Source organism: Cinclus cinclus, chromosome 13, assembly GCF_963662255.1.
Source record: "Cinclus cinclus chromosome 13, bCinCin1.1, whole genome shotgun sequence".
NCBI classification, from domain to species: Eukaryota; Metazoa; Chordata; class Aves; order Passeriformes; family Cinclidae; genus Cinclus; species Cinclus cinclus.
This window is the reverse complement of record NC_085058.1, coordinates 7,303,136-7,323,691: the sequence shown is the minus strand read 5'-3', so window position 1 is coordinate 7,323,691 and position 20,556 is coordinate 7,303,136. Positions and strand designations below refer to the sequence as shown.

Sequence of the window (20,556 nt, the reverse complement as noted above, 5' to 3'; positions counted from 1 at the left end):
ATGGTTCTTGAAAAGTAAAGAAATATACACTGCTTTAAGTATCTGGTACAATTTCAAGCACAAACAATTGGAAGTATATATTTTAAAAAGCCCTACACAAGAAGTCAAGCATTTTACAGTCCAGCAAGATGCAGTTAGCTAACACTGCTGTTTATAATCTCCTTTTGGACTAGTTTAATTGGTCCTATCCAGTATCTGGTCTCCATCAGTACAAACAGTGGCAGTAAAGCATCCATGATGTATATCACAATGTACAAGTACTACCTGCAAAACAGTAACTTTACCAAAAAAAAAGTCTTGCTCTCCTAGAAGTAGAAATTTAAGCTTTATAAATATACCAGAGGGGGGAAACAAACCTACAAAAGCAATTCCAAGCTCCAGTCTAGCCTCAGTAGTTGTACAAATTCATTAGTGTCCATAACAGAGGTGAATGACCTTGGAGCAGTCTAGGAGCCCGCTGCAAACATTCCAGAGTTCAGAAGTCATGTCCATCACTCTGGGACTTTGTGTTGGCAAAGGAACTTCACAAACTTCAGGCACGTAAGATAAACTGCATCTGCCACATACTGCCAACTCTAAACAAACAAACCTTGCAGTAATAAAATTTATTTGTTTTAATAAAATTCTATAGGCTGTAAAACAATATTTTCATGCAGGTAGGATTTCCACAGGTCAAAGACTTTTCAGTCATGCCCCATTTCTTGAAATGTGAGCATAAACTTCAAAAATCCCTTTAAAATGAAGCCTTGCCATGGTAGGAGATATATACAATTATGACTATTTCTAGTCTTACAGAATACAGGTATTTTAGGATGCTTTCATGAAGGCCACCATACCAACTTAAGGGTCTAAGTGCTGGCTATTCATACACTAATATAGTTTCAGTGCATATGTACTTCATCCATTCAGCACAATAAGATGACACTTCCTTATAACACTCAATGGTTGTGCAAGGCCACCTGAATCTATTTTAACAGTTGTTTGCTCCCTCTCAGCACACATTGAGATTAATATCTTAATATTAAGACCCCAAATTTAGGGTCCAATTTGCTTGTGTTCACATTTCATTTAAATAAGCTTTAGTGAATGCCTATTCCTTCGTATCTCCTGATATTTCACATTCTTCTACTATTCTTCACAGTCCTTCTACTATTTTACTTCGTAAGATGAAACTTTTTTTTTTATGTGCACTGCTTATGAGAATTTTAAATCATGAAATAACTGCATAATTGTGAGGATTTGTATTTTCAAAAACATGGGAAAGGTTAGCCAAGTTCTTCTTTAGCTTTGGTCACATACTCAACCATAATAAAGTGAGATCTAGTCTGTCAACACAAACTCCATAGAGATCTTCTGCAATGGCTAAGGTAAATTCAGACATAGTGGTCTTTGAATTTAAGTACTGAAAACTATGGAAACACACAAACACATTTCTACTTCACATAAAGCATTGCCTCTATGTGTGTATGGTGCCTCTGGCTTGAATCACCTAAAAAAAAAATCAGTAAGACAAAAATACAGAACTTTTACCTCAAGATTATTCAAGTGTTGATCAAAATAGCTTAATGTAGTCTCTAAAATACAGAAATATATCTAAGCAATGTAGAATCACTAAAGTCAAATGGCACCAGAAGAAGGGGGAAGTGAGGCACGCCCAAAAACCTACATCAAATCACATCCTTTCTGAAGTCTTGTAATACTACCTAGTAATGCTCTCAGCAAAAAGTCATGCTTGTTTATTGTACTGCATTCAAATGCATGAATAAAATTTATTCATTTTTACAGAATTACTGGTAGCTCTGAGAAACTCATTGTTTCCCTCTTAAATAATGTTCTCTTCAGCACAGAGACATCCACCACTCTAAAAATTTGCCTGCTCCCAAAGAGGCTGCCAAAAAGGAATCAATTGCCATTAAACACATACCAAAAAGCAAAAAAAAAAGGGGGAAGGAAAAAACAAAACAAAACAAAACAATAAAAAAATCCAGTGTTATCAATGTGTTGCCTGAAGTATTTTTATTGAAGTAACAACTGCCTCAGCAACAACAGAAAAAGTGTCCTGAATCCTGATGGACCAGATGGAGAAATCAGAGGTCCAAGCTATCTTTCTGTTCTTCTTCATAAGGTCACCATCTCAAATTCCAGCACAATAGTTAATGGAACTAATTAATTTTAGCCTAAGATAGCTTTTAGCTGCAATGAAATTGCTAAAAATGGATGAATTTGCTATAGAATTTGTCTCTTCTAATAAGTATGTTTACTCAATTTTCCCCTATGAGCTACCTCTCTTCCTCAAGGGAACAGTGTCACTGCCTCTTGTTCATACTGTTTTCAATCATGAAAGCTCCTGGGAAAATTGAAAGAGCTATTCTAAAAGATTACCTTTTTTTAAAAAAGTTTGATTTATTTTAGGAAACTTCATTATTAGTATGAGTAAAATCCATATTCAAGCTAGTTACTGAAATGAGGGACAGAACGACAGTAATTATATAACCCTTCACCCACAGCAAATGGAAGGTAAACCTATTATCTTGCATCTCTAGCTGCAGCAATTCCAGGCTGCATTATTTCCTACTTGACATGAACCAGCACCATAGTCACAGAGTAACAAAGTCATAGTCACATAGTCACAAAGTAACAGGTGGTTCCTTTTTTACTGGGGAATCTGCAATAACACAGTCTCACATGCAGCCCTGATCAGACCTTGGCAAACAGCAGTTGATTTAAAGCCATATTTTCTTCAAGATATTTACTGCACATACTGCAGTATGAAACTGCAGGTGTGTGAAACGTTTCCTTCTCATACTACCCAAACTGTGTAAGACTCCAAAGTGCCCCCATATCTCCTCCACAGAATGTTATTTCTTACCTGTGTGACTGCAAATCCATGACTGAACTGTCTAGATTTGCTTCTGCTCTGAATAACAGAAGCACCAAATAAGTTACAACTAAAGAATTCAAATTTTTCATTGCACTTTCCAATTCACTAAACTGGGTAAAACTGTGTGTGCTAAAGGGTACAATTCAGTCACACTGATATGATGGGAAACAGTCTTTCAGGAAAACAAGACTACATTCATTTATTGGAATCTTACATCAAGACGATGTTGAAGAAGCAGCATCTGCTTTGCAAGAATGTGCATTTAACACCACAGCAGGAACAGTCTCCTCCAAAAATGTTCTGCTAAGCAATTCTTCCACTTTGCATTTTGTAAGATACCACCAAGGCACACTTGAAACATCTACAGAAGTCTATTATACTTTTGTATAAAGGCTCACACCCCTCTGCAGAGAGCAGCTTGGGATACAGGGAATAAACATGGACAGGAAGGGAAAGAAAGTACCTCTGTCACAGAAATGTTTGGGACTAGAGGACTGCTTTTAGTCACAACTAGTTTCTTAAGTTGCTCACTAGAATTCTGCAGATTTTTTCATATTTACACAGGAACCAAACTGATCTGCAGGTTCCCACCTCTCACCACAGTTCCTTGTGTGTTCATGACCTTGATAAGAATAAGCCAGACTACATATAAATAGCATCATCAACAGTCCAATATCAGCAACTAACAAGTCTGACATTTCTGACTTCTGCAAGGTCAACAGCCTGGCACACAACACTTACCACAATTACAGGCACAGCTCTAGTATGAAAAGGAAAAGGTAATGTCTGTAAAAACATTTTGTATTTTATAGAAAAAATCAGATTTTTGTTTCAAATTTCTCTTTCTCTGTTAAGATATATATACATATATATACATATATATATATGTATGTATGTATGTTTCAGATTTCCACTTCATAGGATTTATAAACACTACATATGAGGCAAACTACACAAACACTCCCAGTGAACTATTAGGATCACTTGCCTGTGGACACAACTTTAACCTTGGCCATGTTTTTAACTCATGAAATGCATTTCAATGCCACATTAAGTTGCTTCAAACTAGAAGCCAACAATGTCATGTGGCAAACATTATTGATACACTTAAATGCACCATACTTTAAAAATAAAACTGATCAAGTTTAATGTGCTCAAGTAGGTTTTTACAGGAGGCTTTGAACAGATCAGGTGTCTGTGTTACAAAGAGGGAGCAGAGAGTTATTCACAAGCATTTTGATCCAGCTGTAGACCATTTTCAATCTCTATAATCTTATTAAATTTGACAAACTGAGGTAGTACTAGATGGTATCCAGGATACTTTTTTATTCGGAACTTTTGAAAAAAGCCTAAAACCCTTATGTGAAAGCTTAAGCAATGTGAAATTTAAACTGAAGGGAACTCTGCATAGACTTTGTGAAAATTGTATCTTGTAAACATTTTGTAAACGTCTTGTAAACGTGAGCTGCTGCATAAAAATTCAAACTCTGGTCTCAGCAAAGGGTTAAGACTCAGATTCTTGCTCTTCCTGAGAACATTGTCCTATACCTTTGTTTGGCTGAAAGGCAAAGCACAACTTCCTGCAGATGAATATGGTCAAAATATACAGAAACTACACAAACCCCAACTTGCTAGAGAAGCACAACACTATGCTGTTAATTTGGCCTTAAGTACACTTCACTACCATTAGGACACACAAATCACATTAATCCTATGAGACAAGGATTTGCCACATAATTCTCATTTTGAGATGGAGAATCTGGGAATTAAAAGCACATTTGGGACAAAGATGCATTACATGGAAGAGATGAAGAACCAGTTGCCAGCAAACTACCCAAGGGAAGGAGGTCACAAAACTACTGAGCTCCACCTTGGTTAAAAAAATTGGTTCTTAACCAGGCTACAGAGTCCAAAAAAGCCTTCTGGGTGCAGTTTGCACACCCAGCAGACACTCAGTGCCCTTGCACAATGCTAGACTAACAAAAACCAGAGGGTAAATGAAATAGCCAAGGTCCCACAGGAAATCCACTGCAGAACAGCCTGGATACTTTGGCTGGAATAGGGATCTGCATCCATAGCAGCTGGTAGAAGCAACTGAGCAGTCACCCTGCTCAGCCCAGAGACTCAGTCTCTCCATGACACAGTGACACAATGGCACCTGCCTAACTCAAGACTTACAGTTTTTCCATGGTCTTGGTCTAACACAGTAAGTCAATACTTCAAGCATATTTTACAACAGAACAGCTCCTCAGCTATTTGCTTTAGGTGCACCTATATCTGTGTGTGCAAGTGCTGCATAAAGAGATAAACAGATACATATACACAATGACAGCCTCTACAGACCTTCTTCCCAAGGATTTATTTATTCATGTGATAAATTTGCCTATCCCGGTATATCAAAATTGTAATCTTTGTTTTAATAGAAGTGGCTAAAAACATACTGGACCCTTTCCAGGCTCTGAAGTAATATTATAATGTAGCTAAATGAAAACAGAGCCTAAATACTTCATTTCCTGTAGATTTCCAAGATTGCTGTTTCAGTTTCCTGACTAAATAATAGGTATTTCAGAATATTCTGTTACAGTTATTAGCATTTTCAATTTTCTCCTAAAAGTCATCAAAACAAAATTATGCATGAACTTACTCTTTGGCTCCTTAGTAAAAATCAGCTTAGGTCAGACAGCATTTTGCTGCATTGTCATTGCTTTATAAAAACGTCTATTCTCACTAAGACCTCTGGGTTACTGTCTTCTGATAGTTTATTATAATTACTAAAGAAAAGATCCTAGTGCATAAATTTTGAAGTTCCTGAAATGACTGAATTATAATAAAATTTTCCTTTAATCAGTGATTTATCAGTAGTAACAATAATTAAAATACTACCAATACTCACCTGTCACCAGGTATAAGAGTATTGAGAGAAAAAAAAAGAAAAAGAGATGAACAAACCTGTAGCAGTAAATATACTTCCATACTGTATTTCTAAGAACACTGACTTTTAGATGAGGCCTGAAATACCACTAGTCAACACAGCATAATTGCTAATACTGCTAGCACAAGGGAGCACAACTGCAAACAAAGAAAAAGTCCTGATCTCCAGACCACCGATATCACAGGAGGCAGCATGGATTGAAAGTGACAGAAAAAGTAACAAAACAAATCAAATTAAAATGAAATACTAATTCCATTTATTGTTTCAATTATTGTTTTAGCACTCACCTCATAAATCCTCACACATGAAAGCCTTTATTTTCCCTCACAAATGTTCATAAATAGCCCCCCTTCTACTTCATAATCCTACCTGATGAGAACACATCAATCTGCTAATAAGCTTTCTCTAGCACACGTCTTTTTTTTTAATGTATAATAACTTTAAGTTTTACTGCACATTCCAACTATTGCAGGTTAAATTCTGTAGTAACAGACACCATGCAAGCAAGCAGAGAGACAGTACACATCCAAAGGAGAATTCTCATTAAATATGTGATATACAAGCTTGCTCTAATACTGTACAATTATTTTTTATTCCCCTTGCTTTTTATATGTTTATCACGATAAAATAATTTGTGACTGTTTATCGTGACAGTCTTCTAGTATAAACATTAGCAGACAACAATAAATTCAAGAACAGCTTTTCATTTTTATTTTTGTGCATGACATAATACCTCCACCTCTGCAGTAAGCGATTTCTCCTTTCCAGAATTTTCCTGGGACAATGGGACAAAACTGATGCTGCCCATTCCGAGCCTCTACTGCCACAGGACACATGGGCAATAAGCCAAACTCAGATGGTTCCATGTTAACACCTGTCTGAGGGGGTCTGCTGGCAATCTCTACTTTCAGGCAGCTAACCAAGGTGACAGGATCCTTTTAAGAATTCTGCACAGAGGAATCTATAAACTCTTTTTGGGAGTCCCAAGCTAACCACCACAATGAGATGCTGAAAGTCAAATGGCTTGAACATTTCTAGGACAAGAAACATAATTCAGCCAATTAACAGCAAAATGTACCATTTATACCTCAGGAGTAATTGTGAAGTTTTCAGCCCACTTCCAAACAGGAGAACAAGAATGCTTATGCAGCCAGTCCCCTTCTTAATAGCTTTCTCCCCACTGCTTGCTGGTCCAGGTGTTTAACAGATTCCTTAAATGTGAGTTTCAGAATGTTACTTCTGCTGCACCCCACTTTGTTTCTTTACAATAAAATCTAAATTACTTTCTTTCCTTTTGCTATTTAACCTCAAAAGATGGATCTTGCACTAGCTACATGACTCTTTTACAACTGCTTTCCCATACATTCACTGAAATCAAACGTATTTCAACTGGTTGAAATTTCTTGGTTGTTTATATTTTTCTTTGAACTGCTGCAATGTAACACAAAACAGGTTTGGTTCTACTGGTTACTTAAAAGGCATTAACTCTGTCTTAGTAATTTCTGCATAAGGGACATGCCTTCACCTCCACCAGGATACAGAGTACACAGCCCTTCACTGGTTTCCTCCTTTGTGAATGCACAACAGTGCTGCAATCTATCTTCCTAGAGGCTAACATAGCTTGTTTTGTTAGAGTGCATCCATGAATACTTCAGCAGGGGACTGAGGAAAAGGAATAGCTGAGACCACATTCATTTCCTGTTTTTATCCAAACTCCCTTTTTCTTGTCTACACTTAATTTCCCCATCACAGAAAGCCAGTATTTCAGAAAAAAAAAAAAAACAGTGATCATGGTGGTTTTTTTATGAACAGCCACGTGAAGGGACTGGTGTGTTACTGAATGTTTCTTCATAAACACTCCTAGCCTCCTTTTATACCAGTGTACCACAGGACTCTGCCTTGTTTCTTTAAAACTAAGCTGAAGTGATCATTTGATTATTCCAACTTAGGGAATAATTAATTATTCATAAACAAACAAAACTTCACTTTCAATCTGATATATATGAAATTGTTTAATCAGAAAAAATTAAGGCCCCACAACATACATTATTTTATTTTTTATTCCACTGCTATCCCCAGAATTCTTGAAAACTTTATAGATTTTTTTTTTCAGATTTACTTTGGATTTATTTTAAGTACATAGTTTTCAAACTAGTTCAAAGAGAAGTGTACCTCAAGTATAATAAAATTCCCCTAATTGTGTCACTCAATCATTAGAGAAAACAGCAATTGCTTTCAGAACAACTTCTGTAGTGATACAATTAAGTTCAAAGTTGGGATGTATTTTCTACTGTCAACCAATCTACGAAGACAAAACCATACTGCAGATAAGGATTACATTCTACCTCTTCATAAAGATATCCAAACCTGAAAAATTATTGTTTTAAAAACTGCAGAAATAAGAACAAAATGAAGGTACACAAAGCTCCCTTAGATTGCTGTACCTCAGGTTGTCTCTGATAGGCAGGTTAGACATTACTGAGCACATCTGACAGGAGAACAGAGCGTGGAGCACAGAGACAATCAGAATCTGGATTAGCCATTCTATGCTGCACTTCAGCACCTGAACCTTCAAACTGAAGCAAAAGCAACGTTTTCCAAGCAACTTGCTATATATATGTAGCACATTTAAAAGCAGTTAAAAACCTTTTAGAATGAAGATGTTTCCTAGTACCATTTTGGTTAGTTTGGGTTTTGTTTGGTGTTTTTTCAAATTTTAAGTGCCATTGTAAGTGACATCTGGTCCTGATTATGTTTGTTTTACTGGGTCATTTATAGCAAAACTGAAGATGCAGAAGTATAGATTCAGATAGCAGCTCCATGGAAAACTGAGGAGCTCTATCCTTTGGACTGGGAGGTCTTTTTCAGAACAAGAGGATGCTAGACAATAGGAAAAGAACAAATATACAGATCCAGTGCTTAGTCACTTTGTCTGAACTTGAATATTTGCTACTCACAACCAACTACCACCATATTTCACATCAGTTCAAAGGCAGCAAAGCTTTCTTTTTGCTATTTCTATTTGTGGTGGTTGCCCCTCCTGTGTATCAGGTATCAGAAACGAGTCATGGTCAAAGATCATATGCCAAAAAATTTAGTGTTGCTTTATAAATGGAAGAAGGATAAAAGACTTTATAGAGAGCAAGGTCAAGAAATCTCCCAGAGGTTCATGCTGTAAAACATTTAACAAAAACTATTCAAACAGTGGGAAGAAGTGGCAACAAGCAGTTATTTCTTAGCTCCCAGGAACCTGTTTCTTCCATTAACACCCTATTAATGCCTGGCAGGTGTTTCCCAATGCAGAGCTTGGCATTAGCAAGTCATTATGAAGAGAAACAATGAAGAGTCCTATTTCCAACAGCCAAGAAATTACAATGGTATCTATGAAAAATCAGAAAGGAGAGAATGTTCTATTGTAACCACAGGTTTTTCATATTTATGGTATATTTTAGGAAGCAACCGTTTTTCCTGGAAAGAGAAAGCCTTCAACAGAGGCTACATACACAATATGAGCCTCTTTGAATGCATCCCACCTAATCTGTAAAAAAGGTCTTAAACTCAGACCATTGTGTCCTCAGCAACTATTGACAAAAACCAAACAAAACAGTAAGACAAAAGAAAGCCATGAATATGAAAAAAAAAACCAAGAGATTTCATTTCCATTTGATTCTACAATGCATTTCAGGATCTGAATGCCTTGGGCTCCATGGTCTGGTTTTCCACTTTCACAGAGCCTATCCTTTGTGCAATCATATCCTGAGCAAAGCCTTGGTGACAATTCTCAACAGAATGCACCTGCTCAACACTCCCATGGTATAAACAGTGTAAGTCATGCACTGTTTCAAGGAGAACTTTTAGGGTAAGATCAAGCACCCAGAAACAGCTCCTGAAACTGATCCTTCTCACATACAACCAACACCACTGACACCACTCATCACACTCACCCAGTACCAAACAGCAATGCTAACACCAAAGAACTCTGAGGCACCCCTGATGCACACACCACGTTTCATTTGGCACAGTTTCTCAGGCTGCTTTCAAATTTTTTCAATCTCATGACATAAGACTTCACAAAGTTCCTGTTCAGTGAAGAATACACCCCTCTCCAATACAACCAAGCAAGATGAACAAGTAATCACAAACATTTTTCTGTAAATCAGGTGAAGGACAGATACAGATATCTATGTGCCATTGCTTCTGCTTTGTTAATCTAGAGATCAGGTTCTTTCTTTCATTAGTAGTGTTAAAAAAGAACAGAGTAATGCCAAAGGAGAAAGGAGAAAAGCTTCAGAGAAGCTAGCATTGTACAGAGTACTCACTCAGAAGAACATGCAAAGTAAACACCAGAGGACAGAGAAGAGAGGGAAGTCTGGCTCCAACTTTAAGAAAGCACACACAGAAAAACCCTGGACCTATTTTCAATGTAAGCAACCAATAGTGCACAGGTAAGTTGAGATTCCTACAGAAAACAGCTTCTGTAACCTTACAAGAACAACCACAGGACCACTCTATATTCCAACATGAGAATAACCCTGACCTCTGAAAGCACTGAAAGTGCACACTTCTCATTATCCTGATCTGTCACTCTGATCCTGCAGCCGTTAACAGTTCCCTCAATTCAAACAATAATATTATCTCTAGTTCTCTCACCTGCACACTAGCACACACCAACACAGGTCCAAATAGGAGCTCCTTGCCTCATCCTGCTTTTCTGATAGAGATACAGCATGGTTGGCTATGCTACCTATAGCTGACACGAGTTATCTCCCTAGGAAGTTTTCAAGGTTTTCACTATCTAATGCACAGTTTTGGGGGCTTTTTTTGGCAAGTAAAATCTCTATTAACAATCATTTTGGTACTGAAGTTACAATGTGCATTTAAAATTGCTTAGATGTTTTTCTATCAACTTCAGAAGTTAGCTGGAAGATGAAAACAAACTACATTGCAAGAGAAAATGTAATATAAAAATCAGGAGAGAGAAAACAGTTGTTTCAGGCACGTTTAAGAGGTGTCTACAGTTCCCACCCAAACAGAATTTTGGGTGAAATGCTAATGATCCTTTTGTAAAGCGCTCCCCCGTGTGGTAACAAACTCCTCAGCAAAACCAATTGTCTTCACAGCTCCCCAGTAACTTTTTTGTCTCCAAAACTACCTTGAGTCGGTGCTCACACCTGCCCAGGTACTGGGACGAATTTTCCTAGTGGGAGTGTCCCAAACACATTCAAAAACACATGCAATATTCTGCCTAGAGAAACATTCCCTAATCATGGGCAAGATCAAAATTATTAAAAACATTATTTTCTCACAGCTTTTTTATTAAAGTCTCCTCACTAGTCTTTCTGCATTTTTCTTCTAAGCTTAAAAGTTACTGAGTAGGATCAGCCTGCTGTCTCCAGAAGAAATATAAGGATACACTCATTTCACACAAAAGAGAAGAAATTCTAGAAGGAAGAAAACAGACACTTCTGACTAAAGAGCAAGTCGAAGAAGTTCCATTGGCAGTCATTCTTTAATTTAATAGTGCTGTCAAAATACAAGGATAGAAGAGGAGTGGGAACTGTATTTACAAAAACATCTACTCAATAATACTGAAACATACTCAAAGTATGTGTATTAGGAGTAACCAGTTGTGGCACCAAATAAAAACTACTAAAAAACAGAAGTGGAACTCAATAGGACTCTCAATGAAAACATTTGTTCACTTAAAAGAAATCCATCAGAAATAATATTGTTCAAAAGTGCAGAAAACCAAACTTACACAGAAATAATGCAATTGATTATCAAGATCACTGCTCTACTTTCTTCTGCATAGGTAGAATATCAGCCCATTCTTCCTACTTCACCTAGTTTTATTTTGGAACTATTTAATTCTTTTAAGAAGGTTTTCATTAGGATTCAGAGTTTAGTCCAGACTAGGAAATCCACAATCATTTCAATGACAAATGAGCTTTTTTTGTAGTACTTGCATTACTATATGTGCTAGTTATGACACTGTCACAGACAGCCATTATGTTCTTGTGATGAAATACCCTAATTTTTGGGCTTTTTCACTCCCAATTTTTTAAAGGACTATTTTATCTCACCTATCATATTCTTTATTATATTTCTGAATAATTTTTATTATAGCAGCATTTTCCATCTTTTTTTTCTCTTAAGGATAAGGTAAGCTGAAAATACAAACCAAAAACAATGGTCCTGGGAACAAAATAGATAATGGTTTGTAACACAAGGACAGGATTGTTCTGCAATGTAAAAAAATGTCCAACAGAGGGTGATAGAGACCATACATTCATTAGACACAACTCAATTATCAGTTTTCTGAGTCATAGATACGAACTGCATTTAAAACAAGTTTCTGGCCCTTTCTGAATTAGTTTGAGATCAAGGAAAGCATTAAAGCACAATCAACTTCACCCAGATCTATCCTGTACAAAGGAAATCCAAAGCTATGGCTTTGCTTGCACTAAGAAACAGAACAGAAACAAACATGGCATTGTCCAGATGTGCACAAGTAAGAGGAATTGGGACATGCAGAGGACAAGGCTGTATTCATCAGTGATTTCCCCTGGCAAACCAACTATTTAAACTGAACTTGACCTTTCACTATTTGAGTTCATGAGTCACATCTGAGCCACTTCTGCATCTTCTGCCAACACATATAGGAAACATCAGCCAAGCGTCAAATGCCCCTTGCTAGGAATTTACTTCTTTCACTAACTTTACTTAAAAGATTATTTTTTTTTTCTAAACACTGTAACATTTTGTTCGAAATTTTTACCATCTTGCAAAAAGTGTATTTATTCATTGAAAATGGAATCTGCACAACAGACTGCAAAAAGTCAATACAGCAGCTCCTTCTGAACCCATGAAAAGTAACCACTCAAATGTGTTCTGAGAGAACATCACTGCTGAGCAAAAGGAGAGCCAGTGAGACCTGAAGCAAACATGGGCCAATCGGAAAAGTTAGACTACAAGCAGCTATAAAATAATCAAAGGAAACTATTCTTTTGCAGACTCCGAAAAATATCTCCACTCTAAAACTGAATCAAAGAAAGATACTGTATTTCTTTCTTATTTCAGCTTTCATTCTTTTTGTTCTGATTCTCTCAAAGAACCTCCTCTGTAGAAATTAAAATATGTGGAAAAAGCTCATTGGCAATCACCTTAATTGTGGCTAAAACACCTCCTGAATCCATCCCTTCAGCTCTCTTTAGTTTGTTCTCAGTAAATACAAACATCAGTTAAGAAATCACCCAACCTGCAATAATAACAGTTAATGTTTTTCACACCCACTTTAATTTAAAATAAATAAATAGAAGGAGAAGAAGTAAGTTGAGGGCAGCACGGCCCAGGTTTGGGCAGCTCAGGCGGCCCTGCCTTACCTTGCACTGCCCTGCCACACAGATGGCTGTCCCGTTGGGGTCGCAGGGGGTGCCATCGATCACCGTCTCCGCCTGGCGCACGTAGAAGCGGTAGCCGATGGCCCGGCAGTTCAGCTCACACTTCTGACTGCCCTTCACTGTGGACACAATGCAAGGCCCCGTTACAAAGAGCACAGCAGTAGATTGGAAAAGGAAAAGCTCCTTAAATGAGCAGTAAGGTCTGAGAGGAAGAAACAAATATGCAAACAATGCAACGAAAGTGACCACATCAAATGAACGGTGATTAAGAAACAACTCCAAGGTAAGCATTCCAACACTATGACAATGTAAATAGTACCCCCCTTAACGACTCACACGTCCCTAAACGACCACGAGCACTTCTAGTTTCATATAAACATCGCCCAGTTAGTCTTCAAGCACAGTAACATGCTATGGGATTTCATAACTCCTGAGTGTCAGAAAAATTACACCACAATCAGAAGCATGTGCATCGCATCAGGCTCACTTAGAGTCTCCAGTCTGTTCAGGTCCATTATGCATACAAACATCCAGCACTGAGAAACATTTTAAACAAGACAGATGCACATTTTTTCAAATTCTATTGTTTTTTCTCTTAATTTTTACAAGTTACACTTTAGTGGCTATTCCACTTAAAAACCTCAGCTTTTCCATTCTGTTCCACTAGATTTCATTTTCAAAAATGCATAAAATGCATTATTATTCAAAACCCCGTGATTCCTGCTGACATGCAAGAGCCAATAGGAAATCAGTCCACTGAACTGTGCCTGAGAGGAACACAGAAGACAAGAAGCAAGACATGTTATCCTCTCCTGTGAAAATCTGTTCCTTGAGCAGATACAGTCTAACACTCCCCACATCTTCTGCTATCAGTTTTGTTAACACATTCGTGTAGCCTTTCTGTTGCAAATCATCTGTCATGTCAGAGTTGCTCTCAGCTTACTACCCCCATTTGCTAACAGACAGAACAGTCTCTTCAGTTTCTTTCCGACCCAGAGTAGCTCTGATAACAGTGGCAGCAAGGCCCAATCCTTTTTCTTGTGACAGTACGTTTATTGCTGCCACAATAACGAACTACAATTCCTCACACTTCATAAAGCTTCAGCTCATCCCCTACACTGAAACTGAAACCCACTATTTCATCGAGGAGATGTCAAAGGAGATGCTATGTGCCCTCATTTAATGTTAAAATATTATGTTCACAAGATTTTCTAATTGACTTCAGTGTAGTTTTGAATCTTCAGCTATGACATAACAAAAAGTCAAAATAAATAAAAGTAATCACTTCAAATATATATTAAACAACTGTTTACTGTAGAAGTACCAAATTTTCAGCTCAACTTCAGCTACCCCCTGTGCAAACACAGGATTAATGCAGACCAATTCTGTATCTTAGATTTTGCCTCACACAGCTGAACTCATTTAACTACCCCTCGTGTATATCATGTATTGTGTCTGGCAATCTTCTGATAAAATCCACAAAAACATCTACTAATTTTAAGAGAGGTCAAAGATCTGTTTACCTAGTTTGGGTTTTTTGCAGAAGCCGTGCATGCCCTGTTCAACTAGGTCATTCTTCCACTGGCTAAGTTCAATAGCTTATCATTCACTTAGTTATTATTAAAAAAAAAAACCAAAACAAAACAAACAAAAAAACACACACCAAAAAAAAAAGAAAAGAAATAACGGAGGTACTTCCTGTTCCTGCAGTTCAATCTCCCAGTGCAACAGTCAGGTCTAACGATAAACTGAGCTATATTCTTAGCAGCTTAATCACTTCACACATTACTATATTCAGAATTCTCAAATAAATATAACCCAGTTTCAGTGATTCGTTATGATTAAAGCCAACTTGTTCTCTCTGTCTGAAAGTGTCCTATTTCTATAAAATGCAAAGCTAGCAATCAAGCAGCACCTCTGGAAAGTACATTTTCTTATCTTTCCATTCTCTAAAATCAAGTCAAACAAGCCATTTAGGGTTTCTGAAATGTCCTTATCTTCTGTGTTGATTTCCTGAAGTTCAGTATCCTGAAACCTCACATTCCCATATCCTTCATACTGATTCACCCCATAGTTTTGATACTTTAAAATATTTATTCTTTAAATTATTAGCTGGCCTTCTAGATCCCAGTAAAAGTTTTGTGCTACTTGGAGATGAAAAAATTGCCTGCTGGAACATGGTGTTTTTTCCTGGATCTCTCTCTTCCTTCACTTCTGCTGTGATAGATCAGCCTACTGTACTGCTAATGTAGCACAGTAACAGCCCCAAGCAGGCTGAGATTGCTTGTTGTGTAAAAATATAACTCCCATTTCATTATTTCTGTGTTTCATTCTTTCTTATCAGGAACAGTTTCTGCTCACACAAAAAGAACTATTAGAACAGTCCCTGTCTCTGACCACAAACAAACAATTCAGGCTTTAACAACAGACATACCCTATAACTCTCTGGCCTTCAACATACAAATTCTTTTGATGAGTACCTGTAAGGTACTGCCTTGATTAGGCATGTACCAACCGCACCACCTAAAGACAACATTCCCAAATGTGAAAGATCTGAAAAAAACTTGTCTACAAAGAGCAAAACCTATTAACTGAATTGCCCCTGCTGAATGACAGGCATTTCCCGTAATGATTTTATGCAAGCATTATGTATTATTGCATAAGATGCAGAAATCACAGCAGAACAAACACATTCTAGAATTCCCATGTAGAACAAGATACCACACTAGTAAAAACCTTACCCTTACCCTGTGTTCTGCCACAACTCTTGAGGCTTTACAGTTTAGGTGGTAGGTCAAGCTGCACTACTGGCTTGGCAACTGGACATAAAATGTCAATTAAACAAGAAGCTGTGAGGTAATTGATTCCACACAGGTCACATTTTTGAGTCCCACGTCAGCTGAACCCAGACTTCAAAAAAGGATCTATCTGACCTCCAGGGATATGGTAAGGCTTCCAGGTGAAGGCCTCCCCAGCTAGCTGGCAGCAAGACACATTCCCACAAAAAATCCACCTCGGGTCTTTTGAAGTGTGACACAGTTTCTAGGACAGTTCATTACACAGCTCCTGTTCAACATGTCTTCCTAGTGAATTTGGTTTTTATTCGCATGCTCATGTTAGCATAACCAAGTCTTTGTGCAGTCTCACCTTATCCCACCTTATTAAATAGTGAACTTGGGTGAAATTTAATGTTACCACAAAGGTTCTGCCAGACATATTTGTTATAGATTTAATTGAAGGAGATGCCTTTAGTGAACAATCCTGGTAACACGTAATGTTTGGTTTTCATTTTACAGACTGAAAAAGTATATAAATTTAAAAATCAGTACTTTCCTTAAAACATCCTTACCAAACCAGCCTTAAGTACCTCAAGGACATCCTGGTCTTCTCCAAACTGCAAGACTCAGGAGCTGGTATTTTCCCAAGTCCTCTGTTGAAACTTACCTTCCACACTTCCCCAAGAGGAATAGCCAGGCATGCTAAAGCAGTACCACAGCACAGTTCTACCACCTCCCACGTCCCCAGTAAGAACAGTAAGACCTCACATTATCTTACAAACTAAACTGCACCTGCCCTGCATCACACAGCACACATTGCAGTGAAAACTTTCCACCATTCTGCTAAGATTGATTTTAGTGATCAAACTTTAATCACAAATATCAACATATTTCATTGCAGATTTCAGTGCAATGGAGGTTTGAGGAGAAAAAAAAAAATCAACCGTGAAACATATCCACACATTTTTTAAAGGGGAAAAGAGTACTTTATGTGTGATCACACTACAACCAGTGGCTGGAGTTCAAGCTGTGTCTCAGCAGCATTTCAGGCTGCGGCCTCTCCTCAGGCGCTGCAGAGGGGAGAGCAGCCACGTGCCCGCGGGGAAGCACAAGTGAGCGAGAGAGGAAGCGTCCTCCACCGGGATTCACAGGCTAAAAGTCAAAAGAACAATCCTGATCGTTAATCCCGCGACAAGGAAAGCACGGGTGTATCCGAGCCCACGCCGGCATCGCCGCCGAGAGGTGAGGCCTGCCCGAGCCGGGCACCTCAGGGCGAGAGCCCCGGGCAGCAAACGCGGAGTGGCCCGAGGGACAAAGCTCCCGGGAGAGTAAAACAAGTGAAAACCCCCTGCACCTAACACGTTGGTTCTTCTCTTGTTCGCGGCCCGGGTCCACCCCCTCCCCAGGAGCACAGCCCACAGCAGGCTGAGCCCCGAGGGAGCCGATGGCCGCAACGGAGCCGGCCAGGGCCGGGCAGGGACGGCGGCGATGGCGGCCGCGCCCTCCCTCAGCCGCTGCCTGGCCAATCTGCCCCTCTGTGCGCCCGCCCCTCGGCCAAATTTCACCCTCATCCCACGCCTTTTCGTTAAATGAAAGTGTAAGAAACTGAAGTCCTCACAAAACACCCTGCCCGAATGTAAAAAACCGTGTACAGTAAAACGAGGCAGAAAGTCACCCCTTTGGAAACATTCCTACTTGCAGGAGTCTGTGAATAGACCAGTTTACATTTCATGGAGAAAGAGCATTTTCAAATGCTAGCACTGTGCTGACCTGTCCTAGTGCCATGCTGAGGAGCCCTGGAGTCACACAGTGGGACATGAAGTCCCCCCAGTTCCAGCCACCTTCCCTGGGCTGGACAGGGCTGGCACAACCCACAGACGGACACCAGGGACGGACAGGACGGACACCAGGGACAGACACCAGGGACGGACACCTGGGACGGTCAGGAGGGACACCAGGGACGGACACCAGGGACGGACACCAGGGACGGACACCAGGGACAGTCAGGACGGACACCAGGGATGGTCAGGACGGACACCAGGGACGGACACCAGGAACGGACACCAGGGACGGTCAGGACGGACACCAGGGATGGTCAGGACGGACACCAGGGACGGACACCAGGGACGGTCAGGACAGACACCAGGGACGGACACCAGGGACGGACACCAGGGACGGACACCAGGGACAGTCAGGACAGACACCAGGGACGGACACCAGGGACGGACCCCAGGGACAGTCAGGACAGACACCAGGGACGGACACCAGGGACGGTCACCAGGGACAGTCAGGACGGACACCAGGGACGGACACCAGGGACGGACACCCTGTGTGACCGTGCACATTGCACCTTCCACACGAGCAGAACCCCTCAGCACTGCACAGCCCCCATGTCCCACTGTCCACCCAGGCCTTCTGCCTCCCAACTCTCCACCTGCACACCACACGGTATGTGGGAGGGCACTTGGGCTTCATGTCAGCTTTTCTTCTCCTTCAGCTTCCTCTTCCAACACGTTCTGCTATCCTCACCAAGCCCCTGCCCAAGGAGAGGCTGTGGGGAGGCATGTGGCCATGGAGGATAAGGAGGCCAGGCTGTGACTGAGCTGCTCTGCAGCGAGCTTCAAGAGATATGGAGACAGCTCAGCACGCAAAGCTTGCCAGTGCACGGAATTGCAATCTAATGATATTCTTAGGAAAAAATGTCAGAAGAAAGAGCATTCCAACCACAATACCTTTGATAAATAATGTATTCAGTTGTTCAAAGGGAAATTAAAAATAGCCACCGACCAAAAAAGCCCCAGGAAGTAATACCCAAATCAAATAAGAATGGATCTATCAGTAAACTAAACAACACCATATACTGACTGTCCTTAAAGAATGTACCAAGTTCTTCCTTTCTGTCTCAGCTCCGGAGCCTTCAAGCTGCTTGGAGCACGTACTGCCTCTCACAGCATGCACTTTAAATCTCCTGCCACAAATAACGCTGGCTGTAGGTGCAATCAGAATAAATGACAGAACAAAGGAATTTCTCGTTCCTCATGCCACGAGGTAGGGATTGGAATGTACAAAACCTCTCTAATGGTTCCTTAGTCCAAATCTTAATTTAATGTGAGATCCAGACTCCCTGTTGTTATCTACATAGCAGTTCTAGTTCTCCACAGAACATTACAGAATGCTTTTACCATTTGTCAGTTTTTGTAAGTTTGCCTAAACATCTAAAAATAGTTAATAACAAGCTGTGCAATTTGAGAAGCCTGCCTTAAGGGTGCCCACACAGAAGTGGCATGCACATTCCTGGCAAGCAAGCATCACAGTCATGCTAATACTACATTATGGGATTAAGCAAATTTAAATTAGGCTTCATTCTGTGTGCAAACTGCCTTGTAAAGTCAACTCCAGTGCTTCTCCATAACAAGCCAAGATACACTCATCCATGATGTGTCAGAAGCAATTGTTCCAGGAACAAGTTGTCTCTGCATAGCTCAGTTATTTTTCAGGGCCCGGCTTGCCATGGGCTGTAATTCAGTATTTACTCATGATAAAAGCAATGAATCTGCTTTACAGGAAGTGTAATGAAGCATAGCAGACACTGGAAAAACTTTTAAGAGCCACGCTTATGTCAATCCATGTAATAGCTCCTTTAGTTAAAGCTTGTCAGTGCTGAGATCGGTGGGATTCCAGCAATAGACGTGCAGGTGACTGACATTACTCCCTGTGAGGGTGCTGAGGCCCTGGCACAGGCTGCCCTGAGAAGCTGTGGATGCCCCATCCCTGGAAGTGTTAAAGGTCAGACTGGATGGGGCTCTGGGCAACCTAGCGTAGTGAAAGGTGACCCTGCCCACAGCAGGGGGTTGGAGCTACATGCTCTTTAAGCCCCGTTAAAGATTTTCTTTTCATACAGGAAGTGTTTCAAGACACATGCACATAGAGGGAAACAAAGACAGGTCCGGTACGCTACAGCAGAAGTCTGGTCCTTTCACACACGGCTGTGGCTGTCAGATGGCAGCTCCATTGTAGACTGAAGAGTCTACACCAGGCCACAAACAGCTAAACGTGACAATTCCACACTGCTTCAGCAGGGATCCCCCGTGGAGCTTGAGGTGGATGGCAAGTGTTGGTGTACTACTAAACACAGGCAACCCAGTTTACAAAGCTTCCTGTGCAAAGAAGGAAAATGCTTATTAAACGTAACACACCACATCCTCTACAAAAGCCTTCAAGAAAGCCGAGCTACTTTATTTAAGTTGTCCCTGTTTAGCCGAATAGACTATGGGGGCTTAGTTATCAGAAGTGGGCTTTACAGTTTAAGAGGCTAAAAGGTCCATGAGAGAAAACTGATCCCAAATTGGGTTGGTTTTCCACTGATGGAGAGTTACAAACTTTTGAGGTGGCCAGAGGAATAATGCTTTTTACAGCAGTTATCATATGCCAGATTTCTAAATAACAATATGCAAACATTTTCCAGGAAATAATTATCATGTTTCTACATTTGGGCTCTCCAGAAGAAATAGTAATGTGGTGTGGTCTGTTTTATTTGAGTCACTTTTGATACTTTGTCCTTATTAG

General features: G+C 39.9%; 1 protein-coding gene across 1 annotated transcript in view; it reads right to left on the bottom strand.

Moving 5' to 3' along the window:
- The window catches only part of THSD4 (thrombospondin type 1 domain containing 4), a 222,314-nt gene that overhangs the window by 115,304 nt on the left and 86,454 nt on the right, over positions 1 to 20,556 (bottom strand). The window contains exon 6 of the mRNA XM_062501530.1: positions 13,196 to 13,332. Coding sequence (XP_062357514.1) covers positions 13,196 to 13,332 — 137 coding nt within the window. The remainder of the gene's footprint in view (positions 1 to 13,195; positions 13,333 to 20,556) is intronic.